Below are 27,084 nucleotides of genomic sequence, written 5' to 3' on the forward strand. Positions count from 1 at the left end.
CAGAGCTATAGTGTCTCTGAGCAGCTCTTTGTCTGTTTGGTGGACAGCGGAAAGGAAGAGCTGTCTCCAAGCAGAGGATCGCCCACTGGGTCATTGATGCCATAGTGATGGCATATCACGCCCAGCACGTGCCACCTCCTGCAGGGCTACAAGCCCATTCTACCAGGAGTGTGGAGGCCACCTGTACCTTGACCAGTGGTACCTCTCTAACAGACATTTGCAGAGCAGAAGTCTGGGCAACACCCAACACCTTTGCAAGGTTCTACAATATCCGGGTTGAGCCAGTTTCGTCCTGTGTCTTGGCAGGAGCGATTTTCTCGGCTCCTCAGCACAAAACCTGAATGAGCGGGGAGAGGCATGCAAATAGTCACCACTCGCCAATTCCCATTGGCCTTTTATCAAAGATCAGAGGTGTCTTGGACTCATAAGAGTGACCCCTAGTGTCACTACATCAACACAACTTCTTGTTCCCTCCATCAGGGAACGGAGGTCACGAAAAGTAACCTGGACGTTCAACTGTTCACATGTGCATTACTGTATTCCAGGTGCACACACATTTAGGCTATTACTGTGTTTCAACTGTACACATGTGCATTACTGTGTTACAGGTGCGCACACACACACACATATAACTGCATTTGAACAGTACATGAATGCAGAGTTAGGAATGTAGAGTTAACATGAAACTGAGCTGTTGAACTTAGTGCTCCATCACAATCACATTATTACTGAAGGAAATGCTATATTTACACACATCTGTAATTAAAGTCTTTATACGAAGAGAGCTGGTGGTTTCCACTTGCATGCCATGGTGTAATTTGTAGTTCATGGAGTTGATGCAGGTTGAAGTTTGCATTGCACTCACATCTGTGTGGGTGTGGATATTTGATTCCTTGTCCAATCATGATGTCTGCTCATTGTGATGTCATCATTATAAATGATGTGAGTGACAGAGAAACACACACTCACAGATCGACTCACGCTACGAGAAACATGAAGAGTGTCACAATCCTGATGATGTGCTGCATCACTGCTGTGTGTGTGAGCGCAGGTCAGTTTGTGTGTGTGTGAGCGAGAGCTGGTCATTGTATGTGTGTGTGTGTGTGTGAGTGTGTGTTTGTATTTGTGTGTGTGTGTGTGTGTGTGTTTGTATGTGTGTGTGTGTGTGTCTGAGAGAGAGAGTGCAGGTCTGTGTGTGTGTGTGTGTGTGTGTGTGTGTGTGTGTGGCGCAGGTCACTTTGTGTGTGTGTGTGTGCGTGAGAGAGAGAGAGAGCAGGTCAGTGTGTGTGTGTGTGTGTGTGTGTGTGTGTGTGTGTGTGTGTGTGAAAGAGAGTGCAAGGCAGTGTGTGTGTGTGCACAGGTCAGATTGTGTGTGTGTGTGTGTGTGTGTGTGTGTGTGTGAGAGAGAGAGAGAGAGAGCTGGTCATTGTATGTGTGTGTGAGTGTGTGAGTGTGTGTGTGAGTGTGTGTGTGAGTGTGTGTGTTTGTGTGTGTGTGTGTGTGTGTCTGAGAGAGAGAGTGCAGGTCTGTCTGTGTGTGTGTGTGTGTGTGTGTGCGCGCGCAGGTCACTTTGTGTGTGTGTGCGTGAGAGAGAGAGAGAGAGAGTGCAGGTCAGTGTGTTTGTGTGTGAGAGAGAGAGTGCAAGGCAGTGTGTGTGTGCGTGAGAGAGAGAGAGAGAGAGTGCAGGTCAGTTTGTGTGTGTGTGAAAGTGAAAGTGCAGGTCAGTGCGTGTATGTGTGTGTGTGCGTGTGCGTAAGCGAGTGCAGGTCAGTGTGTGTGTGTGTGTGTGTGTGTGTGTGTGTTTGTGCGCAGGTCAGTTTTTGTGTGTGTGTGTGTGAGAGGGAGAGTGCAGGTCAGTGTGTATGTGTGTGTATGTGAGTGTGTGTGTGTGTGTGTGTGTGAGAGAGAGAGAGAGAGAGAGAGAGAGAGAGAGAGATAGTGCAGGTCAGTGTGTATGTGTGTGTATGTGAGTGTGTGTGTGTGTGTGTGAGAGAGAGAGAGAGAGAGTGCAGGTCAGTGTGTATATGTGTGTGTGTGTGCGTGAGAGCGTGCTGGTCAGTTTGTGTGTGTGTGTGCGTATGTGTGTGTGTGTGTGAGAGAGAGAGTGCAGGTTAGTGTGTATGTGTGTGTGTGTGTATCTGTGTGTGAGAGAGTGCTGGTCAGTGTGTATGTGAGTGTGTGTGTGACCACAGGTCAGTGTGTGTGTGTGTGTGTGTGTTGTGTGTGTGAGTGCAGATCAGTATGTGTGTGTTTGCGTGTGTGAGTGCAGATCAGTATGTGTGTGTTTATGTGTGTGAGTGCAGATCAGTGTGTGTGTGTTTGCGTGTGTGTGTGTGTGTGTGTGTGTGTGTGAGTGCAGATCAGTGTGTGTGTGTGTGTGTGTGTGTGTGTGTGTGTGAGTGCAGATCAGTGTGTGTGTTTGTTTGTGTGTGTGAGTGCAGATCAGTGTGTTTGTGTGTGTGAGTGCAGATCAGTGTGTGTGTGTGTGTGTGAGTGCAGATCAGTGTGTTTGTGTGTGTGAGTGCAGATCAGTGTGTTTGTGTGTGTGAGTGCAGATCAGTATGTGTGTGTTTGTGTGTGTGAGTGCAGATCAGTGTGTGTGTGTTTGCGTGTGTGTGTGTGTGTGTGTGAGTGCAGATCAGTATGTGTGTGTTTGTGTGTGTGAGTGCAGATCAGTGTGTGTGTGTTTGCGTGTGTGTGTGTGTGTGTGTGTGTGTGTGAGTGCAGATCAGTGTGTGTGTGTGTGTGTCTGTGTGTGTGTGTGTGAGTGCAGATCAGTATGTGTGTGTTTGTGTGTGTGAGTGCAGATCAGTATGTGTGTGTTTGTGTGTGTGAGTGCAGATCAGTGTGTGTGTGTTTGCGTGTGTGTGTGTGTGTGTGTGAGTGCAGATCAGTGTGTGTGTGTGTGTGTGTGTGTTTGTGTGTGTGAGTGCAGATCAGTGTGTTTGTGTGTGAGTGCAGATCAGTGTGTTTGTGTGTGTGAGTGCAGATCAGTGTGTTTGTGTGTGTGAGTGCAGATCAGTGTGTGTGTGTGTGTGTGTGTGTGTGTGTGTGAGTGCAGATCAGTGTGTGTGTGTGTGTGTGTGTGTTTGTGTGTGTGAGTGCAGATCAGTGTGTTTGTGTGTGTGAGTGCAGATCAGTGTGTGTGTGTGTGTGTGTGTTTGTGTGTGTGAGTGCAGATCAGTGTGTGTGTGTGTGTGTGTGTTTGTGTGTGTGAGTGCAGATCAGTGTGTGTGTGTGTGTGTGTTTGTGTGTGTGAGTGCAGATCAGTGTGTGTGTGTGTGTGAGTGCAGATCAGTGTGTGTGTGTGTGTGTGTGTGTGTGTTTGTGTGTGTGAGTGCAGATCAGTGTGTTTGTGTGTGTGAGTGCAGATCAGTGTGTTTGTGTGTGTGAGTGCAGATCAGTGTGTGTGTGTGTGTGAGTGCAGATCAGTGTGTGTGTGTGTGTGTGTGTGTTGTGTGTGTGAGTGCAGATCAGTGTGTTTGTGTGTGTGAGTGCAGATCAGTGTGTTTGTGTGTGTGAGTGCAGATCAGTGTGTGTGTGTGTGTGTGTGTGAGTGCAGATCAGTGTGTGTGTGTGTGAGTGCAGATCAGTGTGTGTGTGTGAGTGCAGATCAGTGTGTTTGTGTGTGTGAGTGCAGATCAGTGTGTGTGTGTGTGTGTGAGTGCAGATCAGTGTGTGTGTGTGTGTGTGTGTTTGTGTGTGTGAGTGCAGATCAGTGTGTGTGTGTGTGTGTGTGAGTGCAGATCAGTGTGTTTGTGTGTGTGAGTGCAGATCAGTGTGTGTGTGTGTGTGTGTGTGTGTGTGAGTGCAGATCAGTGTGTGTGTGTGTGTTTGTGTGTGTGAGTGCAGATCAGTGTGTGTGTGTGTGTGTGTGAGTGCAGATCAGTTTGTATGTGTGTGTGAGTGCAGATCAGTGTGTGTGTGTGTGTTTGTGTGTGTGTGTGAGTGCAGCTCAGTGTGTATATGTGTGTGTGTGTGTGTGTGTGTGAGAGCGTGCTGGTCAGTTTCTGTGTGTGTGTGCGTATGTGTGTGTGTGTGTGTGAGTGCAGATCAGTGTGTGTGCGTTTGCGTGTGTGTGTATGAGTGCAGATCAGTGTGTGTGTGTGTGTGTGTGTGAGTGTGTGAGTGCAGATCAGTGTGTGAGTGCAGATCAGTGTGTGTGTGTGTGTGAGTGCAGATCAGTGTGTGTGTGTGTGTGTGTGTGTGTGTGTGTGTGAGTGCAGATCAGTGTGTGTGTGTTTGTGTGAGTGCAGATCAGTGTGTGTGAGTGAGTGCAGATCAGTGTTTTTGTGTGTGTGAGTGCAGATCAGTGTGTGTGTGTGTGTGTGTGTGTGAGTGCAGATCAGTGTGTGTGTGTGAGTGAGTGCAGCTCAGTGTGTGTGTGTTTGTGTGAGTGCAGATCAGTGTGCGTGTGTGTTGTGTGATGTAGTTATGTAATGTGTGCAGTATTGTATTGTTTTGTGCTGTAGTGTAGTTGTGTTTTCAGTTCTTGTGCAGTTGTTTGTTGCGTTGTGTAGTTTTGTGATGTGTTGTGTTGTTCTCCTTAGGTCTTCCTGATTCTTCACACAAAAAATCAGTGATTGGTGCAGAATCTCCCAGTGATGAAGGTGTGTGTGTGTGTGTGTGTGTGTGTGTGTGTGTGTGTGTGTGTGTGTGTGTGTGTGAGTGTGTATTTATCACTTTGTGGGGACCAAATGTCCCCATAAGGATAGTAAAACCCGAAATGTTTGACCTTGTGGGGACATTTTGTCGGTCCCCATGAGGAAAACAGCTTATAAATCATACTAAATTATGTTTTTTGAAAATGTAAAAATGCAGAAAGTTTTCTGTGAGGGTTAGGTTTAGGGGTAGGGTTAGGTTTAGGGGATAGAATATAAAGTTTGTACAGTATAAAAACCATTATGTCTATGGAAAGTCCCCATAAAACATGGACACACTACATTTGTGTGTGTGCGTGTGTGTTTTTCATGTTATGCTCTTTTTTCTTTTTCTTACAATAAAAGCATCAAGTGTCCAGTGGCTGTTAATCTCCAAAAAACTGACCAATATTCAAGCTGTTATTCACTGAAAATCTTCCCCAGTTGAACCAACATGAGGGTGAAAAAATGATGACAGAATTGATGATATTTTTGAGTGATGTGTTCTTTTACAGGTGTGTTTGTGGAGCGTGACATGGCGTCCACTCTTGTGAGACAGAGACGAGCTGGAGTAGCTCCTGCTGATCTGTCTGTGGCTCAGCTAGAGAGGTACACACAGACACAGTATACACTATACACTACACGTGTACAATACACACTATACACTGCACTGCACTACACTGCACTACACTACACAATACACACTATACACTACACTGCACTACACTACACGTGTACAATACACACTATACACTACACTGCACTACACTACACTGCACTGCACTACACTGCACTGCCCTACACTGTACTGCACTGCCCTACACTGCACTGCACTGCCCTGCACTGCACTACACTACTCTGCCCTGCCCTACACTGCACTACACTACTCTGCCCTGCACTACACTACTCTGCCCTGCACTGCACTGCACTACACTACTCTGCCCTGCACTGCACTGCACTACACTGCACTACTCTGCCCTGCACTACACTGCACTACACTGCACTACACTACTCTGCCCTGCACTGCACTGCACTACACTGCACTACACTACTCTGCCCTGCACTGCCCTACACTACAGGTGTACAATACATTTACATTTACATTTATGCATTTGGCAGATGCTTTTATCCAAAGCGACTTACGGTGCAATTATTACAGGAACAATCCCCCCGGAGCAACCTGGAGTTAAGTGTCTTACTCAAGGACACAATGGTGGTGACTGTGGGGTTCAAACCAGAGACCTTCTGATTAACAGCCCTGTGCTTTAGCCACTACGCCACCACCACTACACCACCACTCTACAATACACACTATACACTACACTGCACTACACTACACTACACTACACTACACAAAACTACACTACACGTGTACAATACACACTATACACTACACTGCACTACACTACACTACACTGCACTACACTACACTACACTACACAAAACTACACTACACGTGTACAATACACACTATACACTACACTGCACTACACTACACTACACAAAACTACACTACACGTGTACAATACACACTATACACTACACTACACATGTACAATATACACTATACACTACACTACACGTGTACAATACACACTATACACTACACTACACGTGTACAATACACAATACACTACACTACACTGCACTACACTACACTACACGTGTACAATACACACTATACACTACACTGCACTATACTACACTACACTACACTACACTGCACTGCACTACACTACACGTGTACAATACACACTATACACTACACTGCACTACACTACACTGCACTGCACTACACTACACTACACATGTACAATACACACGATACATTTATTGAATCATGTGAATGACAGTACATCACACACTACTGATTGAACACTACGACCTGAAGTTGATGAATAATAAACACTACAGTTGTCCAGCCTTTCACTTGAGTTTGAATGAGGAAGTAATCCAGTGAGAATATCACACACACATTTCTGTCATTTTCTCTTCAGTCTCAAAGAAGTGTGTGAAGCAAACTTGGCATGTGAGCACATGATGGACACTTCTGGAATCATCGCTGCCTACACTGCATACTACGGGCCCATTCCCTTCTAGAGCGGCATCTCATCAACCCTACATCTTTATGAGCATTTGAGAAAAACCATTAAAAAACATTATAGCTGATGCAATAATGCATGTCTCTTCTAGCCATCATGTGATTATCAATCAAATGAAATAAAATACTATGAGTTGTGTTCAGTTTCAGTGATGTTTATTCACGATTGATCGATCAGCTGATGTATTTTATGTATATCAGCTGTCATGAAAATTTGCAGTGAAACACATATACATCACATAAAACACACATTAATTACCGTTTCGCAGCACAATAGAAACATGACATATAAAGCTGGTTTGCATTATACACATATAACAGTGAAGCATGAGACTGAATGAGATGAACACTAACACCAACGTGTCTATGAAAGACACACTGATGCCACACAATGCAGAGCTTCAGTCATGGCGTGACCTTTGATCTGTGAGGTCATCAGAGGTCACAGAGAGATGTTTAATAAGTGAGTTTGAATGTAAAGTTAAGGCATGATTTCTTTATATAAAAGACATTATAAAGCAGGACTTCTGTAAAGCTGCTTTGATTGGATGTTTGATCGTAAATATGGAGATTCGCTTGAGTTTCATTTGTTCCTCATCAGATTTGCACATCATGATAAAGTCCAGTTTCTGATGTACTCATTTAGTCTTTTATTGAAAATAAATATGAATATATATATTTTATTGCAATAAAGAAAAAGATAACAGCACTGCTTATACAAGAGGAAAAGAAAAGATCCAAAATATACAAACAGATCAACAAAGGGAACATCAGTCAAGAAAATAATCTCAGTATACTTTAAGAAATCTGTTATTCTTGTTATTATTCATAAGTTTAAGAGATGTTCCCATAAGAGATATGTCAGCAAGAAATACTTTATTGAGAAACTTGCTTTTGTGGATAAAATGAAGAAACGAACCGGATTGTTACCATCAGAAAAACAAAACATCGATCAAACATAATCACATTTTAGAAAAGGTGATAGATACTGATTACATTGATGAAATAAGTGAAGCAAGGCTTCTTCTTCTCTCTTACACAACACACATACATTAGAAATATCAGAGAGAAACATGGGAGTTTGGGTTACTGACCAGAAGGTCGGGGGTTCAAGCCCCAACACCACCCCAACTGATTTATTTATTATTATTATTACCATCCAGTAAAAGTTGGGCATAATTGTTTGTCTCTCATTAAATCAAAGGTATGTTTTAAATAAATTAATGTAGCTTGATGACTGTCACGTATTCCTGTTTTTGTGCTTTTATGTTGAAATTCTTGTTTAGTTCCCACGTTCCTGTTTCCTGTTTGTTTTGAAGTCCTATTGTAACTTTATTTCATGATTGTTTCCCCAGGTGTTCCTTGTTTTCCCTTGTGTATTTAAGCCCTTGTTTCCCCTGGTCAGTTTTTCAGACTTTACATGTATTATTATCGTCTCCATGAGTCTCTGCCCATGTTCACAACCACAGAGGTCGTTCCCGAGTCTCTGCCCATGTTCATGCCCACGGAGGTTGTTCCCCAGCCTCTGCCTGTACTATCTCAGCCCCAAGCCTGCCACGGACTCTTCCCTCAAGCCTCCCATAGATCCGCCTTCCATGGCTCGGCCCTTCGAGCCTTGCATGACTATTCCCCCAGCTACTCTGCCGCCTGACCAATCCCTGTCCTGACCCTGTCTCGGCCCTGCAGCTGCCTCCCAGGCCTCCTGACCCTGTCTTGGCCCTGTGGCCGCCTACCAGATCTCCTGACCCAGTCCCCACCTTGAGGTCATCTCCCTGGTCTCCTGGCCATCCGCCTGATCTGTTCTGGACCCCTTAGTCTCCTGGCCGTCCACCTGAACAAATCTGGTCTTCTTTCTGGTCTCCTTGGTCCTCCAGCTCCACTTTGGTCTTAAGCCTCCCTGACCTTGCCTTGTTCCTCTGCTCCCCTTGTGCCCCCCCTGAACTACCTGTTTCCCCTTCCCCCTACCCCCCATGGACAATTTATTTTTGGAGCATCTGATCTTAAAAGCAGTGGCTCTGTAAAGTGTTCCTGTTTTTGTGCTTTTATGTTGAAATTCTAGTTTAGTTCCTGTTTGTTTTGTAGTCCTTTTGTAGTTTTATTTCATGATTGATTATCCCTGATTGTGGCAGAGACTCTCCAATGGATCGAGAAAGTTGAAAGAAATGGTAATAAATGTTTTGCTCTGGAGAAAAGGAAAAAACTGCCTATAGGTTATCACATAACCATAGATTATAAATAGTTCTTGTGGGAAATCTATCTTGAGCATCATCAGGAGTTTCGTTCTCCAGCTATAATCAAATAAGCATCAGTGAAGTAATTGTTTAAACATGGAATAATTCAGTGGGCGTAAGTTATGACCGTAAACATTACACATGATGAATACCACATTTTCAGTCTTGCATACTAAATGTATCCATCTTCATCCGATGAAAAGGATTCTAACACGTTACCCTAAATTTATGCATCAGAATTAAAGCACCAGCAAAGCGATTACCGTGACTCATAAAAAGAGAATTTCCCCTTTGAGTTTTCCAAAATTGAACATCTGATTCACATGAGTGACTTTCTTGAACAATAATAAAGTCAGTTTAATATGATCTCTTAAACCCCTAACATTGAGAGAGACTAAACTAAAAGAGGAAAACTTAAAAGAATACATAAGATACAACACTAAATGCAGTGCAACAAAAACCAGCAAAACAGAAGGTCTGACTTTGGCTTAAAAAGTTGACCTCTTTACATCCAACAGGGTAGGTGGTGATTAATCAGAGTCTCCAACATAATATTATAAGAACATAAAACAGCTTTGTGTAGTTAAGATATTTTAGTAAAGTATATTTCCGTATAGTAATCGATCCATCCGAATGTTCTGTCCATCAATGAACGCAAATGGCCTTGAGAAAAATGCTTTCTTGCCTTCAATAGGCCATAATTTTGACTAGCATTCAAGCTGCTCAATTCTCATTTGGACATCCTTGTCTGAAGATTGAAGCTCAATAATCTCACCTTTGTTCATCTTCTCTGCATGTTCCTTTACATCAGAAACTAGCTTCTGCACAGTCACAGACAGGTTGTCATCAGCTTTCGAAGTAGCTTCGGTCGAGCTCTCAATAGCGATGAGTTTTTGGAAGGCATCCTGCTTTGAGGACAACGCTTGAATAGCAACCATTCCCGCTTGTTTCAGTATTCTTGTTAGATTTTTTCGAAGGAGGACTCATTGCAGTAGTTTCTAGAAGTGCCGTTGCAAATCCAAGTTTGTCATTGTAGTTTACATTAGACGACACAGACTGGTGGGGGTTGCTCGAGCATGTGTAGGATGCTAACTCAACTTTAGCGCCAACCTCGACATCCATAACTTTCAACAAAATATGCCTCTTTCCATTTACAAGAAGCCGATATAAAGATGTGATTTTTAGCGTTGGAGTCACTACGGTACACAAAAAAGAGAGAGAAATAGTTGGCTGATTTATCACATTCCTACCATCACTACCAGCGCAAAACTACATGAAAACTCAAAACTGAACATGCTGCTGACATAACTGTTATAGAGGAGTGGATCGATTTATATGAGAACGGCCTTTCAGAAATCAGAACTGATGCCTGTTTATATTATTTTTATTAAACATATACATAATCTCTAATAATCTGGGTGGGCATTGGTTCAATGACGCATCACCAACTGGCCATTTACCATGATCTTTTCACTTTGTGTACTCCTCGAAAAACTACATAAACCATTTAAATGTCTCAACTGACTGGAACAGTATATGATAATATTTTTTAAGTGAACAATGGGAAGATTAAATGTGAAGAAATACAGTATATTAGGATATTTTCACCACCTTTTCACTTTTCAGAATTATTTAAAGTAGTTGTCATCATCATTATCGTCATTATTATTATCATCATCAGCTGTTAAATAAATAAAAAAGACAACAACAAAGCACTTTTAATTCAACAGTTAAAAACTGTGTATATATATACGTGTATATGGTTAGGGTTTTTCCATCTCTATATAATATATATTGTATTTTGAAATGTGTTTTGGTGATTTGAATACACAATAAAGGTCCGGCCGGATGTGTCGCGGAGTGATGACGTGTTTCCGCTCAGTGTGCGGCGTTGGACGCGTTTATTGATCAGTGACAAATGTGAACATTTCAGATCGATTCAAGTGATTGAGGTGAGTTAGACTTTAATATAAAGCTTTAATTTGGGGTTATTTACTGCGACGATGTGAAAATGAGGAGATTTCAGCGGTATTCACTCATTTAACAGACACTTTTATCATCCGAAAGTCAACAATACCTGCAATAAATGTTTATCTTTAAATCTCTTTATGTAAGAGAAACACACGTCAATAAATAATGGGCAGTTATACTTACTGAATACTAATTGTAATAAGAAATAATTAATCCAATATTTCGAAACATTAAAACAAGAATTAAGAAGTACAGTGTTTGTATTTGAGTGTATTTAAATATATCATTCATACACAATATTTTATATTCAGATACTTAATGTATGGGCTGAGGAAAGATATCATTTAGACCATTGTTATGTTTTTCTTAATAGGTTATTTCTCTGAATTGGTTGGCGCAAAACGACCATTCTGTCACCATCCTCATGTCGTTTCAAACACGTAACCATTTCTATCTACAGATATTTGTCAGTATATGAGCCTCAGTCACCGTTCAATAAAACATCTGCTTTTGTGTCAGGATTAGGTGTGAAGTTACAGTTAGTTAGTCCGGGTTAGATAAGAAGTTTGGGTTAGTTGGTCAGGGTTAGATGAGAAGTTTGGGTTTGTTAGTCAGGGTTAGATGAGACGTTTGGGTTAGTTAGTCAGGATTAGGTGTGAAGTTATGGTTGGTTAGTTTGGGTTAGTTAGTCAGGGTTAGATGAGACGTTTGGGTTAGTTAGTCAGGATTAGGTGTGAAGTTATGGTTGGTTAGTTTGGGTTAGTTAGTCAGGGTTAAATGAGACATTTGGGTTAGTTAGTCAGGGTTAGATGAGACGTTTGGGTTAGTTAGTCAGGGTTAGATGAGACGTTTGGGTTAGTTAGTCAGGGTTAGATGAGACGTTTGGGTTAGTTAGTCAGGGTTAGATGAGACGTTTGGGTTAGTTATCTAGGTTTCATCACTCGTTCTTCTCTGTTCAGATTCTTCAGATGATTGAGATTCTCTGTGTTTTTCAGGTGAAACAGAAAGTCTGCAGTCATGGGGCGACGCTCCACCTCCTCCACCAAGAGTGGGAAATTTATGAACCCCACCGATCAGGCCAGTGAGTACAGCTGCACCCGACACCAACACTCAAACTCTTTATGTGTCAGATTCTCAGCGTTCATATATATGTACGTGTGTGTGTCTGCAGGGAAGGAGGCGCGCAAGAGAGAGCTGAAGAAGGTACCTATCTAACCTCTGACCTCTAGAACAGTACAGATTGAAGAAGACGAGCTGCTGGAGGAAGTGTGATGCTGCGTGATGTTCTGCTGCTTCCGTGAGCATCAGTGTGGAGCGGAGACACCTCTTCATGACACCTTCACCGCTCCCACCACACTGCTCACACCAGGCCTCAAATTCAGTGTGTGTGTGTGTGTGGCGTGCAGTGGCCACGTGAACTGATGAACACTGACATCCACATGAACACTCGGACCTGGAGAAGTTTTCCCAGAAGAACATTCCCTCTAGCGGCTTGTCTTGTTCTGAATCATTGGTGTATATATTTGATCATCTGCAGGTATTGACGTGTGTGTGTGTGTGTGTGTGTGTGTGTGTGTGTGTGTGTGTGTGTGTGTGTGTGTGTGTGTGTGTGTGTGTGTGTGTGTGTGTGTGTGTGTGTGTGTGTGTGTGTGTGTGTGTGTGTGTGTGTGTGTGTGTGTGTCTTGTAGAATAAGAAGCAGAGGATGATGGTTCGAGCGGCGGTGCTGAAGATGAAGGATCCGCGTCAGATCATCAGAGACATGGAGAAACTTGATGAGATAGGTCAGTGTCGACCCATGTTATTACATTTCAAATGTGGCTCAGTTTACTTAAATATACATCTCTTCAATAAATAATCTGTCTGCTAATCGTTAGCATGATCACAGCTGATTGCTTCAGTGTGTGTTTGCGATCAGCTACCCAGAAGAACACCGAGCAGGTTAGCGAGCCTGTGTAGCACAAGTTAACACGTGATGAACTCCAGCAAACCCAGTGCAAACTATATAGCAATGAGATCTGCCTCATGAGACAGGCCTGTGATGTGTGTGTTTCAGAGTTCAACCCGGTGCAGCAGCCGCTGTTGAATGAGAAAGTTCTGCGTGACAAACGTAAGAAACTGCGCGAGACGTTTGAGCGGATCGTCCGTCTGTACGAGCGGGAGAATCCAGAGACATATAAAGAGCTTCGAAAGCTGGAGGTGGATTACGAAACCAAACGAGGACAGCTGGCACTCTACTTCCACTCAGTCAAGGTGTGTGTGTGGCACAATACACATCGTTTTAAAGCAGTATATCAAACTGTCTTTCAGCCGTCAGTGAGCAAGACGAACGCGAATCTTTACATTATGTATGTATGATGAGAATAATGATGAAGGTCTTCTGGCTGGTTGGAAGACTTTAACTGGCATTAGTGTTTCATCTCCAAATTGCGATTGAGACACAGTGGTGGGTGAAGCGCCCCTCACTGTCTGGTTGGCACAGCTGCAAAAGGAATTAATCTCTCAGCAACACTTTATTTATTGTTATGAATTTTAAATCGCTTCTAAGTGCTACATGGTGGTGTGACGATAACAGATAAAGTGAAGTGGTGTGTTTATGGGAACATGCTCACAGATGCACAGACTGTGTGTGTTTGTCAGCCCTTGTGTGTTTTTATGTAAATGTGTGTCCTTCAGAACGCTGAGTCTGTGGAGGTTGACAGTATCCCTCTTCCTGACATGCCACACGCTCCATCCAGCATCTTAATCCAGGACATCCCGCTGCCTGGAGCTCAACCGCCATCGATACTGAAGAAGAGCTCTGCACTCGGGTCAGAACACACACATTATTCATTTAACTGTCACGCTTCATACAAACCTACTTAAAAACAAGGAAAAGCCAAAGAAGGACAGAAGCTTATGTAGAAGTGTGAAACAGAAGAGGCCACGAGAGTTTAAAAAAATATAACTTGAGGTTCTAGGAAGAGAACACACGCGCACACTGCATACATGCACGCGTACACACCCTCACACTGCATACTCGCACTGCATACACACGCATGCACACACTGATCACAGGACGAGAGGATCACTCATGCGCACTGCACTCGCACTGCACACGCGCGCACTGCATACACGCGCGCGCACACTCGCACTGCATACACGCGCGCACACTCGCACTGCACACACACTGCATACACGTGCACACACACTCGCATACACACGCACTGCATGCACGCGTACACACCCTCACACTGCATACTCGCACTGCATGCACGCACGCACGCACACACTGATCACAGGACGAGAGGATCACACACACTCTCACTGCATACACACGCACTGCATACACGCGCAAACACACTGCATACACGCACATACACACGCACTGCATGTGCGCACACTCGCACTGCATACACACATGCATACTCGCACTGCATGCACTGCATACACACTCGCACTGCATACACACACGCACACACTCTCACTGCATACGCACACTGCATGCACGCATACTGCATGCACGCGCACGCGCACACTCGCACTGCATACACGCACGTGCACACACTGATCACAGGACGAGAGGATCACACACACTCGCACTGCATACACGCGCAAACGCACTGCATACGCGCACATACACTCGCACCGCACACGCACGCGCCCACACTCGCACCGCATACGCACGCGCCCACACTCGCACCGCATACGCACGCACCCACACTCGCACCGCACACGCACGCGCCCACACTCGCACCGCATACGCACACGCACGCGCCCACACTCGCACTGCATGCACGCGCGCCCACACTCGCACTGCATGCACACGCGCACACACTCGCACGCGCACTGCATACACGCACGCACACGCCATACACACTCGCACGCCATACAAACGCGCACTACATACGCGCACTGCATACTCGCACTGCATACTCGCACGCGCACTGCATACTCGCACGCGCACTGCATACTCGCACGCGCACTGCATACATGCACTCGCACTGCATACGCGCGCACACACACTCGCACTGCATACTCACTCGCACTGTACACACTCACTCGCACTGTACACACTCACTCGCTGTTACTACTGGCTCTCAGATAGTAACAAAGAAAGGCAGGAGAAAGTTTGGCAAACAAATGTCTAAGGATTTATTTGTTAACTCCAAAAGTTTACACTTGCATACAAACAACAATTCAAACACCGAACAAAGCCGGTCTCTCCCACTTCCTCTCGCCACACTCAAGCCCTCTTTATGCCATCAGCTGGGACACGCCTCGCGCGCCGGCATCCCCATCAATTAAGCACAGGAAGTAACCTAGGATAACAACAAGACACGAAACAGAAGAAATACAGAAACGCAGACAATCGCTGGATGTAACACCCCCTTAAAAAACGGGTCTTGGAGGCATCGCTACACCACCCCCATAATGTGAATAACACTACAGGAAACTTAGTACCCTGGTGTTAAGAGTGAAAATTTTGTGCAGAAAAATGTGCAACACATCCAAAAGATATATACAAAAACACACTATACTCTATACAAATTTGTAACCCCTTTATTCAAACGCAACTTACAACTGTCCAACTTCTGTAATCCGGGCCCTGGAATGACAGAAGAGACAGGAAAGAAGACATAGGGTAACAACAGCAAAATATTAAGAAGCGGGGCACGAGATAAGGCATCTGCAATCACATTATCTGTGCCTTTAATGTGACCGAATATCCAAATGGTATGGTTGCAGAAAAAGAGCCCATCTCATGAGAGCTGATTTGGATTCTGAAGTGAGTGCAAGAACGTTAGCGGATTATGGTCACAGAAGACCACCAAAGAAAAAGCACCAGCTACATATACATCAAAATGTTGAAGCGCCCAGATTAACGCCAAAGCCTCTTTTTCAATGACAGCATAATGTGCCTGATAAGAAAGAAACTTTCGAGAAAAAAAAGAAACCGGACGATCAACACCGTGTTCATCTTCCTGGAGCAAAACAGCTCCAACTCCTACCTGACTAAGCGTCAACTTGCAGCTTGAGCGCCCGGTTCAACTGCGGTGCTGCAAGGACAGGAGAGGAGGTTAAGAGAGCTTTAACGGATTCACAGGAAGACTGGCAAACAGGTGTCCAGGTATACTTAACACCGGACTTAAGTAGATCAGTTAGCGGAGCAACAACCGAAGAGAAATTTGGGCAGAAACAACGATAAAACCCCGCCATACCTAAGAACCTCATCAACTCCTTTTTATTTGTAGGTGACGGATACTGATCTATGGCCAAAATCTTAGCACGGATGGGACACACTTGTCCTTGGCCTACCACCTTTCCCAGGTAAGTTACCGTCGCCCGCGCAAACTCGCACTTTGCAAGATTGATAGTTAAGTGAGCCTGGGCAAGGCGTTGGAACGGAGCTCTAATAGAGTCAAAGTGTTCACCCCAACTGTTACTAAAGACCACCACATCGTCTAAGTACACTGCACAACCCTCTAGACCAGCGACCACGGTGTTCATCAGTCGCTGGAAGGTGGCAGGAGCATTTCGCAGCCCAAAACTCATTACCTTATACGAGAACAACCCTTGCGAAGTGATAAAGCTGGACACTTCTTTTGCACGGTCAGTCAAGGGCACCTGCCAGTAGCCCTTAAGGAGGTCAAATTTACTAACAAATGTCGCGGCACCAACCTGGTCTACACAATCCTCTATACGAGGTAAAGGAAAACTATCTGGCTTTGTAACCGCATTAAGTTTCCGATAATCGGTGCAAAACCTAAAGGTACCATCTGGCTTGTTAACCAGAAGGCATGGTGATGCCCAGGCCGATGCCGAAGGTTCAGCCAGCCCAGTGTCGAGAAGATACTCTACCTCTGTGTCGATGTACTTCCGCTTTTCTTGAGAAGCACGATAAAAACGCTGCCTAATTGGAGAAGCCTCACCAACATCTATATCATGTTCCAAGAGATGCGTCGGAGTATCTGAGAAGAGAATTGGAAAGTCATTAATTAAATTAATTATCTCAGCACTTTTGTCCCCAGACAAATGCTGCAGCAATTGTGGAAGTTGCATCAATGTCTCAGAATTGTGCAACCGCAGCACGTAAAACCCCATCATCAGGAGTTCTGATCTCCTCTTGCTCCTGCGCTGCCACCGAAGGAACAAGAGAAAAACCAGGAGACAAACTGGCATCACTTAGAGCTACAGGCTGTGCAACAGTTTTACTCTTAAATGAATCTGAACGTTACGTGATATGGCTTAAGCAAGTTAAGGTGACACAACTGAGTACTTTTCCTTCTGTCCGGAGTGGCAATTACATAATTAACATCTGAAACCTTCTTGACAACCGTGATACGGTCCAGAAAATTTTTCCTGAAAAGGAGATGACACAACCGGCAAAAGAGCCAATACTTTATCACCGACTACCAAAACACGACGCTCCGTTAAGCTATCATACTGCTCCTTCATTTTAGACTGAGTGTTTGTTAACTTCTCACGGGCCAACCTCCCCGCCTCATAAAGACGTCTCCTAAAACCATTGACATAATCACACAAGGCTTTTGTAGGTTCTTTTAGGTCCAAACCATCTTTTAGGACAGCCAAAGGTCCACGTACAGAATGGCCAAACACCAAATCATTAGGACTGAATCCTGTACTCTCTTGAATGACTTCTCTAGAGGCAAGCAACAGCCATGGCAAACCTTCCTCCCAGTCACGTCCCAACTCCATGCAATATGCACGGAGAAGCGACTTCAGTGTCTGGTGGAAACGTTCAAGAACACCTTGACTCTGAGGATGGTACGCTGAGGCTTTGTTGTGTTTAATATGAAGCTGGCGTAAGACCTGAACAAAAACACGAGACATAAAATTTGAGCCTTGGTCAGTCTGGACAACTTTTGGTATACCAAATATAGAAAAAAACTGCGTAAGAGCTCTTACAATGGCCCTGGTAGTAATAGAGCGTAATGGGTAGGCAGCAGGATAACGGGTTACCTGACACATTACGGTCAGCAAATACCTAGAGCCAGATTTAGCACCAACTAATGGCCCTACACAGTCCAACTGCAAATGTTCAAAAGGACCAGCTACAACAGGTATTGGATGCAGAGGTGCAGGCTTTATAACCTGATTGGCTTTCCAGTCATCTGACAAATGTGGCAGGTTTTAATGTAGGCCGCAACTTCTTTCTTTAATTTTGGCCAATAGAAATGACGCATAATACGATCATATGTCTTTCTCACCCCTAAATGCCCCAACATGTCATGAGCAGTCTTTAACACCAGCTGTTGAATGGTGACGGGCACAACAACCTGAACCCATGGTTCCCCCAGTGAAATGTTCGATTCGTGGTGTCCATTTCCTCATTAGCAGGCCATCAACAACACCATAACCATGATCCACACTCTCAAAACAGTCAGCAGGAACAGCTCGCTCAAACAATGAAGACAGAGATTGATCTGTATGCTGTTCCTTAACTAGCTCTTCTTGAGAAAGAGTCAAGGGAAAATCTGTTAAAGCAAAACTAACCTTTCCTGCAGCAGCCTTAACCTCCAGGTCCTCCACATCAGCACGACTAGCAGCACGAGTCACTGCACAAGCAGCAACCACCTGAGGAAATTCTCTAAAATCCTCATCAGATTCATTCCCTAGCTGAGGAGAATCAGTCACCACAGGAATAGGACTAGTTTGCCAAACACGGCCCCCAGCCAGATTGTTCCCTAATATAACAGACACCCCATCAACAGGGAGGGCCGGGCGTACTCCCAACTCGACTTCCCCCTCTACCAACTCAGAGTAGAGCACAACCTTATGTAAAGGGACTTCTAAAGTACTAAGATCAATACCTCTCACCAAAAGTGACCTCCCGGACCTTGAGGAAGAAGAAAACGGCAAGACAGACTCCAAAATAAAGGACTCTGATGCTCCTGTATCACATAAGATTTTTACAGGAAACTTCTCCTCGTTGCCAAGTAGTGAAACAAAGCCATCTGAAATAAACGGAAGATAATTAGGCTTCAGTTTACCAAACACAACATCTGAATTACTAGGCGACACCGCCAAATCAGCAGGTTTCACAAACGAAAAACGAGCTTTAGCTTTTGATTTCAGCACTGGACAACTTCTTTTCCAATGACCTTTCCCTTGGCAATAACGGCAAGTTTGCTCTGCATCAAACGTTACACTTGAGCGATCCTGATTTACCGGTAGAGGACTGACGTTTGGAGTATTATTACGAAAAAAAAACGCGTCTCTTTGTCCACTTACTGAACGCCCTCGTTCACCAGAATGAGCTTTATGCGTTAGTTCGTACTCATCCACCAATACAGCAGCATCTGCCTCATTTGTTGCCTGTTTTTCAGCAATATATATCGCAACTCGTTCCGGCAATGTGTTCTTAAATTGTTCTAAGACTATTAAGTCTGTCATGTTATCAACTGTTTGAACATTAGCGGCGACGCACCAGCGTTGGTATTGTAACCGCAAGTCTCTCGCAAACTCCACATTAGTTTGATCGAAACGTCTTCGCATACCTCTGAAATGCTGCCGATAGGCTTCTGGAATTAACTCAAATGATTTTAAAACTGACGTATTTATGATTTCGTAGTCTTTCGCATCATCCACACTGAGAGCGGAAAACGCTCTCTGTGCTCTCCCCGTAAGAGTGCACTGCAGCATAAGAGCGCGATGGACATCAGACCAACCTGTGCGTCTGCCACCCTTTCAAACAACAGAAAAAAAGTGTCCACATCATTCTCATTAAACGAGGGAAGAAGCCGTAAACTAGTGGAGATATCGAACTTCGAATCCCCTAAACCAGATATTCTCCCTTGTTTTATTAGATCCAAACGTTCAGCTTCAAGTTCAAGCTTTTGCTGCTCTAGTGCTCGTTTCGCACGTTCATTTTGTTCGTTTAGACGCAACCTGTCCATATGCATTTGATGTTCTAACTTACGATTTTCTAATTGTAAGAGCAACAATTCTTTTTGTTCAGCAAAGGTTAAGTTCTCAGCAGGACCCGAAGTCGGAGAAACTATATTATCATCATCATCTTCAGATGCATCGGGAGAAGCTATCAGTAAACCTTTAGCGCACAAGGCTTCATTCACTATCTTTATAACTCTGTTATAATGATCAGCAAGTTCTATTAACTGTTCTTTTGTCAATGCATTTAACAAACCCTTTGAGGGTTCCTCTACAAAGGTTTTTACCAATGACGCCATCCTTAAAACAATGCAGACCCTATTATTAAGAACTCAAACCAACGTTTCTTATTACCACCTGTACGATCTAAATAAAATAAACATGAGCCGGGTAGGCCAGCGATATTTTCAAAACCATATAACCATTTCTCTTAAGCTTACAAAAAGTACCCCACACAATTTAACTAGACGCGGATCTTCAAACAGGCCCGGGGTGGGATGGATTAAACACCAAGCCCGCAGGAGTGGCTAAACAACCAGTAATCTGGCGATTTCCCCAATTCCTCGGTAGTGCCCCGGAGACCAATGCTCTAGCCACAGACCCGTTCAAAAACAAAAAAACCCACATGACCCAAAAAACACGCAACCTACAATGTAAGCACAAAAAGAAAGGTCATGGCTAATTGATTAAATACATATCGCTGAACTTACCCGCACGTCCAACATTCCCGTGTAGCCTCTGATTACCTCCAACAAGACAACAAACATTAATACTAGTCCTAGACATGCCCAAGACACAATAATGTTTAGGTTTAGCCACTGTCCGACCGCACAGCTTTTTCCTCTGTTTACATGACTTGCAATCGCCCAAAAAAAAAAAACAACAACGCCAGACTTAATAACGAAGACACGCGAGCGAGCGTGCGTCCCATCAGCCTCCGATTACAATAGATTATAGGCAAAATTGTGTTTAGACGAGCCCCCACTTTGTTACTACTGGCTCTCAGATAGTAACAAAGAAAGGCAGGAGAAAGTTCGGCAAACAAATGTCTAAGGATTTATTTGTTAACTCAAAGTTTACACTTGCATACAAACAACAATTCAAACACTGAACAAAGCCGGTCTCTCCCACTTCCTCTCGCCACACCCAAGCCCTCTTTATGCCATCAGCTGGGACACGCCTCGCGCGCCGGCATCCCCATCAATTAAGCACAGGAAGTAACCTAGGATAACAACAAGACACGAAACAGAAGAAATACAGAAACACAGACAATCGCTGGATGTAACACTCGCACACATACGCACACGCGCACACGGATATGCACACTCACTCGCGCGCACGGATATGCACACTCACTCACAGACACGGACACTCACGCACACGGATATGCGCACACGGACACACTCACACTGCATGCACTGCATACGCACACACACACTCGCACTGCATACGCACACACACTCGCACTGCATACGCACACACACTCGCACTGCACACGCACACACACACTCGCGCACACATGGATATGCACACTCACTCGCACACACAGACACGGACACACTCGCGCACGGACACGCACACACTCGTGCGCACACGGATATGCACACACGGACACACTCGCGCGCACATGGATATGCGCACACGGACACACTCGCGTGCACACACACACATACAGCTGAAGGAGTGTGTTGAAGTGTGAAGCTGCAGGAAGACTAGCTTAAAGGAATATTCTGAGGTGTGAAGCTCAAATGACAGTATTTGTGTTATAATGATAATTACCACAAAAATTTATTTCAACTCGTTCCTCCTTTTATAAAAGCACAAATGTGTGTTCCAGTGAGACACTTCCAATGGAAGTCAATGGGGTTTAATCTGTAAACCTTCAAATACTGTTTCAAAAGTATAAACACAAGACATAAACAATATGTGTGTTAACTTTAAGCTGCACATTTAAACCTCCAAAGATAGGCCCCATTGACTTCCATTGTAAGTGTCTTTTTTTTTTTTTTTAAACAGAAAGTGGGAAGAGTCAAAATTATTATTGTGGTAATCAACATTGACACGAATGCTGTCGACTGATCTTCACTTGTGTTGAATCTGGAATATTCCTCTAATAGTTACATTTACATTTATGCATTTGGCAGACGCTTTTATCCAAAGCGACTTACAGTGCACTTATTACAGGGACAATCCCCCCGGAGCAACCTGGAGTTAAGTGCCTTGCTCAAGGACACAATGGTGGTGGCTGTGGGGCTCGAACCAGCGTCCTTCTGATTACCAGTTATGTGCTTAGACCGGATATGCACACTCACTCACAGACACGGACACTCATGCACACGGATATGCGCACACGGACACGCACACAGACACACTCACACTGCATGCACTCTTAATCCAGGACATCCCGCTGCCTGGAGCTCAACCGCCATCGATACTGAAGAAGAGCTCTGCACTCGGGTCAGAACACACACATTATTCATTTAACTGTCACGCTTCATACAAACCTACTTAAAAACAAGGAAAAGCCAAAGAAGGACAGAAGCTTATGTAGAAGTGCACACACTCGCACTGCATACACACTCGCACTGCATACACACTCGCACTGCATACACGCTCGCACACGCACACACACACTCACACTGCATACACGCACGCACACTGCATGCACGCATACTGCATGCACGCGCACACACACTCACACTGCATGCACGCACACACACTGATCACAGGACGAGAGGATCACACACACTCGCACTGCATACACGCGCACCGCATACACGCGCAAACGCACTGCATACGCGCACACACACTCGCACCACACGCGCCCACACTCGCACTGCATACACGCATGCGCCCACACTCGCACTGCATACACGCACGCGCCCACACTCGCACTGCATACACGCACGCGCCCACACTCGCACTGCATACACGCACGCGCCCACACTCGCACTGCATACACGCACGCGCCCACACTCGCACTGCATACACGCACGCGCCCACACTCGCACTGCATACACGCACGCGCCCACACTCGCACTGCATACACGCACACGCCCACACTCGCACTGCATACACGCGCACACGCACACTCGCACTGCACGCGCGCACGCGCACTCGCACTGCATGCACGCGCGCGCACTCGCACTGCACACTCGCACGTGCACTGCACACACTCGCACTGCACGCGCGCGCGCACACACTCGCACTGCACACACTCGCACTGCACGCGCGCGCGCACACACTCGCACTGCACACGCGCGCACACTCACACTCGCACTGCATACACACTCACACTGTACACACTCGCACACATACACACTCACTCGCACACATACACACTCACACACGCGCACACGGATATGCACACTCACTCGCGCGCACAGACACGCTCACTCACTCACAGACACGGACACTCACGCACACGGATATGCGCACACGGACACGCACACGGACACACTCACTGCATGCACTCGCACTGCATACGCACACACACACTCGCACTGCATACGCACACACACACTCGCACTGCATACGCACACACACACTCGCACTGCATACACACTCGCACTGCATACACACACTCGCACTGCACACACACACACACTCGCGCACACATGGATATGCACACTCACTCGCACACACAGACACGCACACACTCGCGCACGGACACGCACACACTCGTGCGCACACGGATATGCACACACGGACACACTCGCGCGCACACACACACACACACATACAGCTGAAGGAGTGTGTTGAAGTGTGAAGCTGCAGGAAGACTAGCTTAAAGGAATATTCTGAGGTGTGAAGCTCAAATGACAGTATTTGTGTTATAATGATAATTACCACAAAAATTTGTTTCAACTCGTCCCTCCTTTTATAAAAGCACAAATGTGTGTTCCAGTGAGACACTTCCAATGGAAGTCAATGGGGTTTAATCTGTAAACATTCAAATACTGTTTCAAAAGTATAAACACAAGACATAAACAATATGTGTGTTAACTTTAAGCTGCACATTTAAACCTCCAAAGATAGGCCCCATTGACTTCCATTGTAAGTCTGTTTAAAAAAAAAAAAAGACAAAGTGGGAAGAGTCAAAATTATTATTGTGGTAATCAACATTGACACGAATGCTGTCGACTGATCTTCACTTGTGTTGAATCTGGAATATTCCTCTAATAGTTACATTTACATTTATGCATATGGCAGACGCTTTTATCCAAAGCGACTTACAGTGCACTTATTACAGGGACAATCCCCCCGGAGCAACCTGGAGTTAAGTACCTTGCTCAAGGACACAATGGTGGTAGCTGTGGGGCTCGAACCAGCGTCCTTCTGATTACCAGATTACCAGTTATGTGCTTAGACCACTACACCACCACTACCACTCCAGTTCTAGCTGTAGGGCCATTAACGGAGTGTTGCAGTAGTCCAATCTTGAGATGACAAGAGCTTCACACAGCAGCTGAACCGTGTGTTTAAACAGGAAGTGTCTGATGATCCTGATGGTCTACATTATTAGGTGTAGCTACTGAAGTTCAGCTAGTCATGAAACATTAACCCCAGCTGTTAGTGTTGTTGAAGTCCTCTGAACAGTGGTGTGTGTGTGTGTGTGTGTGTGTGTGTGTGTGGAGGAGAGCTCTGATCACTGATGTGACTCTTAACTCCATGAGGTGAGACTCAAACCAGCACAGTGCACTTCCTGTGATGCTCAGATGAGACTGCACTGCAGGATCTGATGATTGATAGGTGTTGTAGGATGAGAGCGGGTGATTTACAGATCTGCAGTGAACGCAGTGTGTGTTCTCTGTGTGTGTGTGTGTTCCAGGAAAGGGTCTGCGCTGTCCTCAGCTGCTCTCGCTGGAGTTCCTCGTCTGCCACCTGGACGAAAACCTCCAGGACCCCCGCCAGGACCCCCGCCTCCACAAATACTGCTGCTGTATGGAAACGCACGGCGAGCAGGTTCGCGCACGCGCACACACACACACGCGTATAAATACAGAGACACACACACGCGTATAAATACCCACCCACGCACACACGCGCGTATAAATGCCCACACATTCACACACACGTGTATAAATACACGCACACACTACAGTAACATGTGTTTGATGACAGAGGGCGGTGCCGGTTCAGATACTGAAATGTTTGACGCTGGCGGGCGAGACACTGACAGCGAGAGCGACGCAGACGACGACAGCGACTCGCAGGATGACAGCGGCGGAGAAAGAGACGACACAGACGCTGACATGAGAATGACGAGTGATCGCCATGACGACCTAGAGGACGAGAGAGCCGATAAACACACAGGTGAGACTCTGTTTGTTTGTGTTATATATCTGTATAAATATCGCCATACACCATTATATCATTAACCCCCCTGCCGAGGATCGGTTCATTATTTACTCCCCAAATCACACACTTACCGTCTCCAACAGCCCCATTTACATTAAAATTACTAACACGCTACAGATTAAGATCTAAAGACGATTATAAATGTAAAGATGATAATAATCATAATAAATAACACTAATACTTCCCCTTGTGTTCCCAAAATAATGCTGCCAAATGTGTGTTATCGGATTTGTGTTTTGGAGTTAATTCTGCATAAAGAAAAGAAAACTCAATATTAGGGTCAAGATGAACATGTCTTAATTATGATTGAATAAAAATATATTTATTACTGAATCTGCAGAGTTGCGTTCACATTGTTAACCGTGTGGAAATCACTGCACCTCCCGAGATGATCGGAGATTATTTGCAGTTTTCAGATGACTCTTAACAAGCGCTTGATCCATGAGAAGCTCGTGCTGCACGCCTCTGAACAAACGAGCACTGACGGCTTTTGGACATCTTGAGAACTGGATTCAGCTTCGTCACATGTGGCGGGTGCTAGTTTCACATCCTGCGCATCTGTGTAATGTATTTGCTGACTTCACAGATACACGGTTTTGCCATTTCCCGATATTGCCGATCATCTTCTGTCAATGAGAGCACATCTCAAAGATCATGTAGATTTAGACTTTACAACATCAGGAAGATAAGACCCTTCCTCTCTGAACATGCCACACAACTGCTCGTTCAGTCCCTTGTCATAACTAGACTGGACTACTGTAACTCTCTCATTGCAGAACTCCCTGCATGTGCAATTAGACCTCTCCAAATGATCCAGAATGCAGCAGCACGTCTGGTCTTTAATGAACCTAAGAGAGCACATGTTACACCACTCCTCATCTCTCCACTGGCTGCCGGTTGATGCACGTACAGAACAGTCACAATCTAAAATCATTTCTGTAGATCTACACTCCCGCCAGAAGCCTGCGGTTGGCTAATGAACGTCGCCTTGTTGTACCAACACAAAGAGGCACCAAAACACTTTCAGCTTCATCAATCCGTGATGGTGGAAGGACCTTCCCAACTCCATCCATGAAGCTGACTCAATTTCTGTCTTTAAAAAATGGCTAAAACATCTTTTCCATGACTCTTAACCAGTCACTAAAAACAAATATTTCTTGCTCTTTAATCTGTTTTGAATGCTCTTCTGATGCTAGTGAAACTTTGTCTCCTTAAGATGATTGGCTGATGTTCTCCTCTTTTGTAAGTCACTTTGGATAAAAGCGTCTGTATGTGAATAAATATAAATGTAATGATGTAATTGTCACAATCGGCATCGGGATCTTCGTAACATATGGGTGATATCTGATATCATCCTTATAATATCTCTGAAATACAGTTTATTAAATCAATACTGTTGAAAAGTAAAGAGTCATTGAATCATATTAATCTCACCATTGACAGGAAACGCCTGTTACCATGGCGCTGTAGATGTTTGTACAATATATTGTTTGTTGTGCACAGGTCGCAGTGTGCGGTTTGCTGACATGCCTCCACCTGGAGAGAAGAGGAAGAAGAGGGCGATGAAGAAGACCAAGACCATCACACCACTGCAGGCCATGATGCTGAGGATGGCAGGTGTGTGCGTTTGTGTGCACGCGTGGGTTTGAGTGTGTGTGTGTGTGTGCGTTTGATGAGGTGAATGTTGAATACATGTTTACACGTGTGAGTGTGTGTGTGTGTGTGTGTGTGTGTGTGTGTGTGTGATGAGGTGAATGTTGAATACATGTTTACACGTGTGTGTGTGTGTGTGTGTGTGTGTGTGTGTGTGTGTGTGATGAGGTGAATGTTGAATACATGTTTACACGTGTGAGTGTGTGTGTGTGATGAGGTGAATGTTGAATACATGTT

At 44.9% G+C, this 27,084-nt stretch overlaps 2 protein-coding genes across 2 annotated transcripts in view; both read left to right on the plus strand.

The window, feature by feature from the left end:
• Positions 1–959: 959 nt before the first annotated feature.
• bglap (bone gamma-carboxyglutamate (gla) protein) lies at positions 960–6,879 on the plus strand. Its single transcript, XM_052131971.1, has 4 exons — positions 960–1,051; positions 4,551–4,610; positions 5,156–5,249; positions 6,638–6,879. Exons 1-4 carry the CDS (start codon positions 994–996, stop codon positions 6,738–6,740), a joined length of 315 nt encoding a protein of 104 aa, XP_051987931.1. The 5' UTR covers positions 960–993; the 3' UTR covers positions 6,741–6,879.
• Positions 6,880–10,826: 3,947 nt separating this feature from the next.
• Positions 10,827–27,084, plus strand: part of LOC127647521 (WW domain-binding protein 11-like) — a 23,822-nt gene continuing 7,564 nt past the window's right edge. The window contains 9 exon segments of the mRNA XM_052131797.1: positions 10,827–10,924; positions 11,939–12,024; positions 12,115–12,146; positions 12,632–12,725; positions 12,998–13,194; positions 13,618–13,751; positions 24,665–24,798; positions 24,958–25,149; positions 26,698–26,811. Coding sequence (XP_051987757.1) covers positions 11,961–12,024; positions 12,115–12,146; positions 12,632–12,725; positions 12,998–13,194; positions 13,618–13,751; positions 24,665–24,798; positions 24,958–25,149; positions 26,698–26,811 — 961 coding nt within the window. The 5' untranslated portion in view covers positions 10,827–10,924; positions 11,939–11,960.

Source organism: Xyrauchen texanus, chromosome 8 (assembly GCF_025860055.1).
Source record: "Xyrauchen texanus isolate HMW12.3.18 chromosome 8, RBS_HiC_50CHRs, whole genome shotgun sequence".
NCBI lineage: Eukaryota > Metazoa > Chordata > Actinopteri > Cypriniformes > Catostomidae > Xyrauchen > Xyrauchen texanus.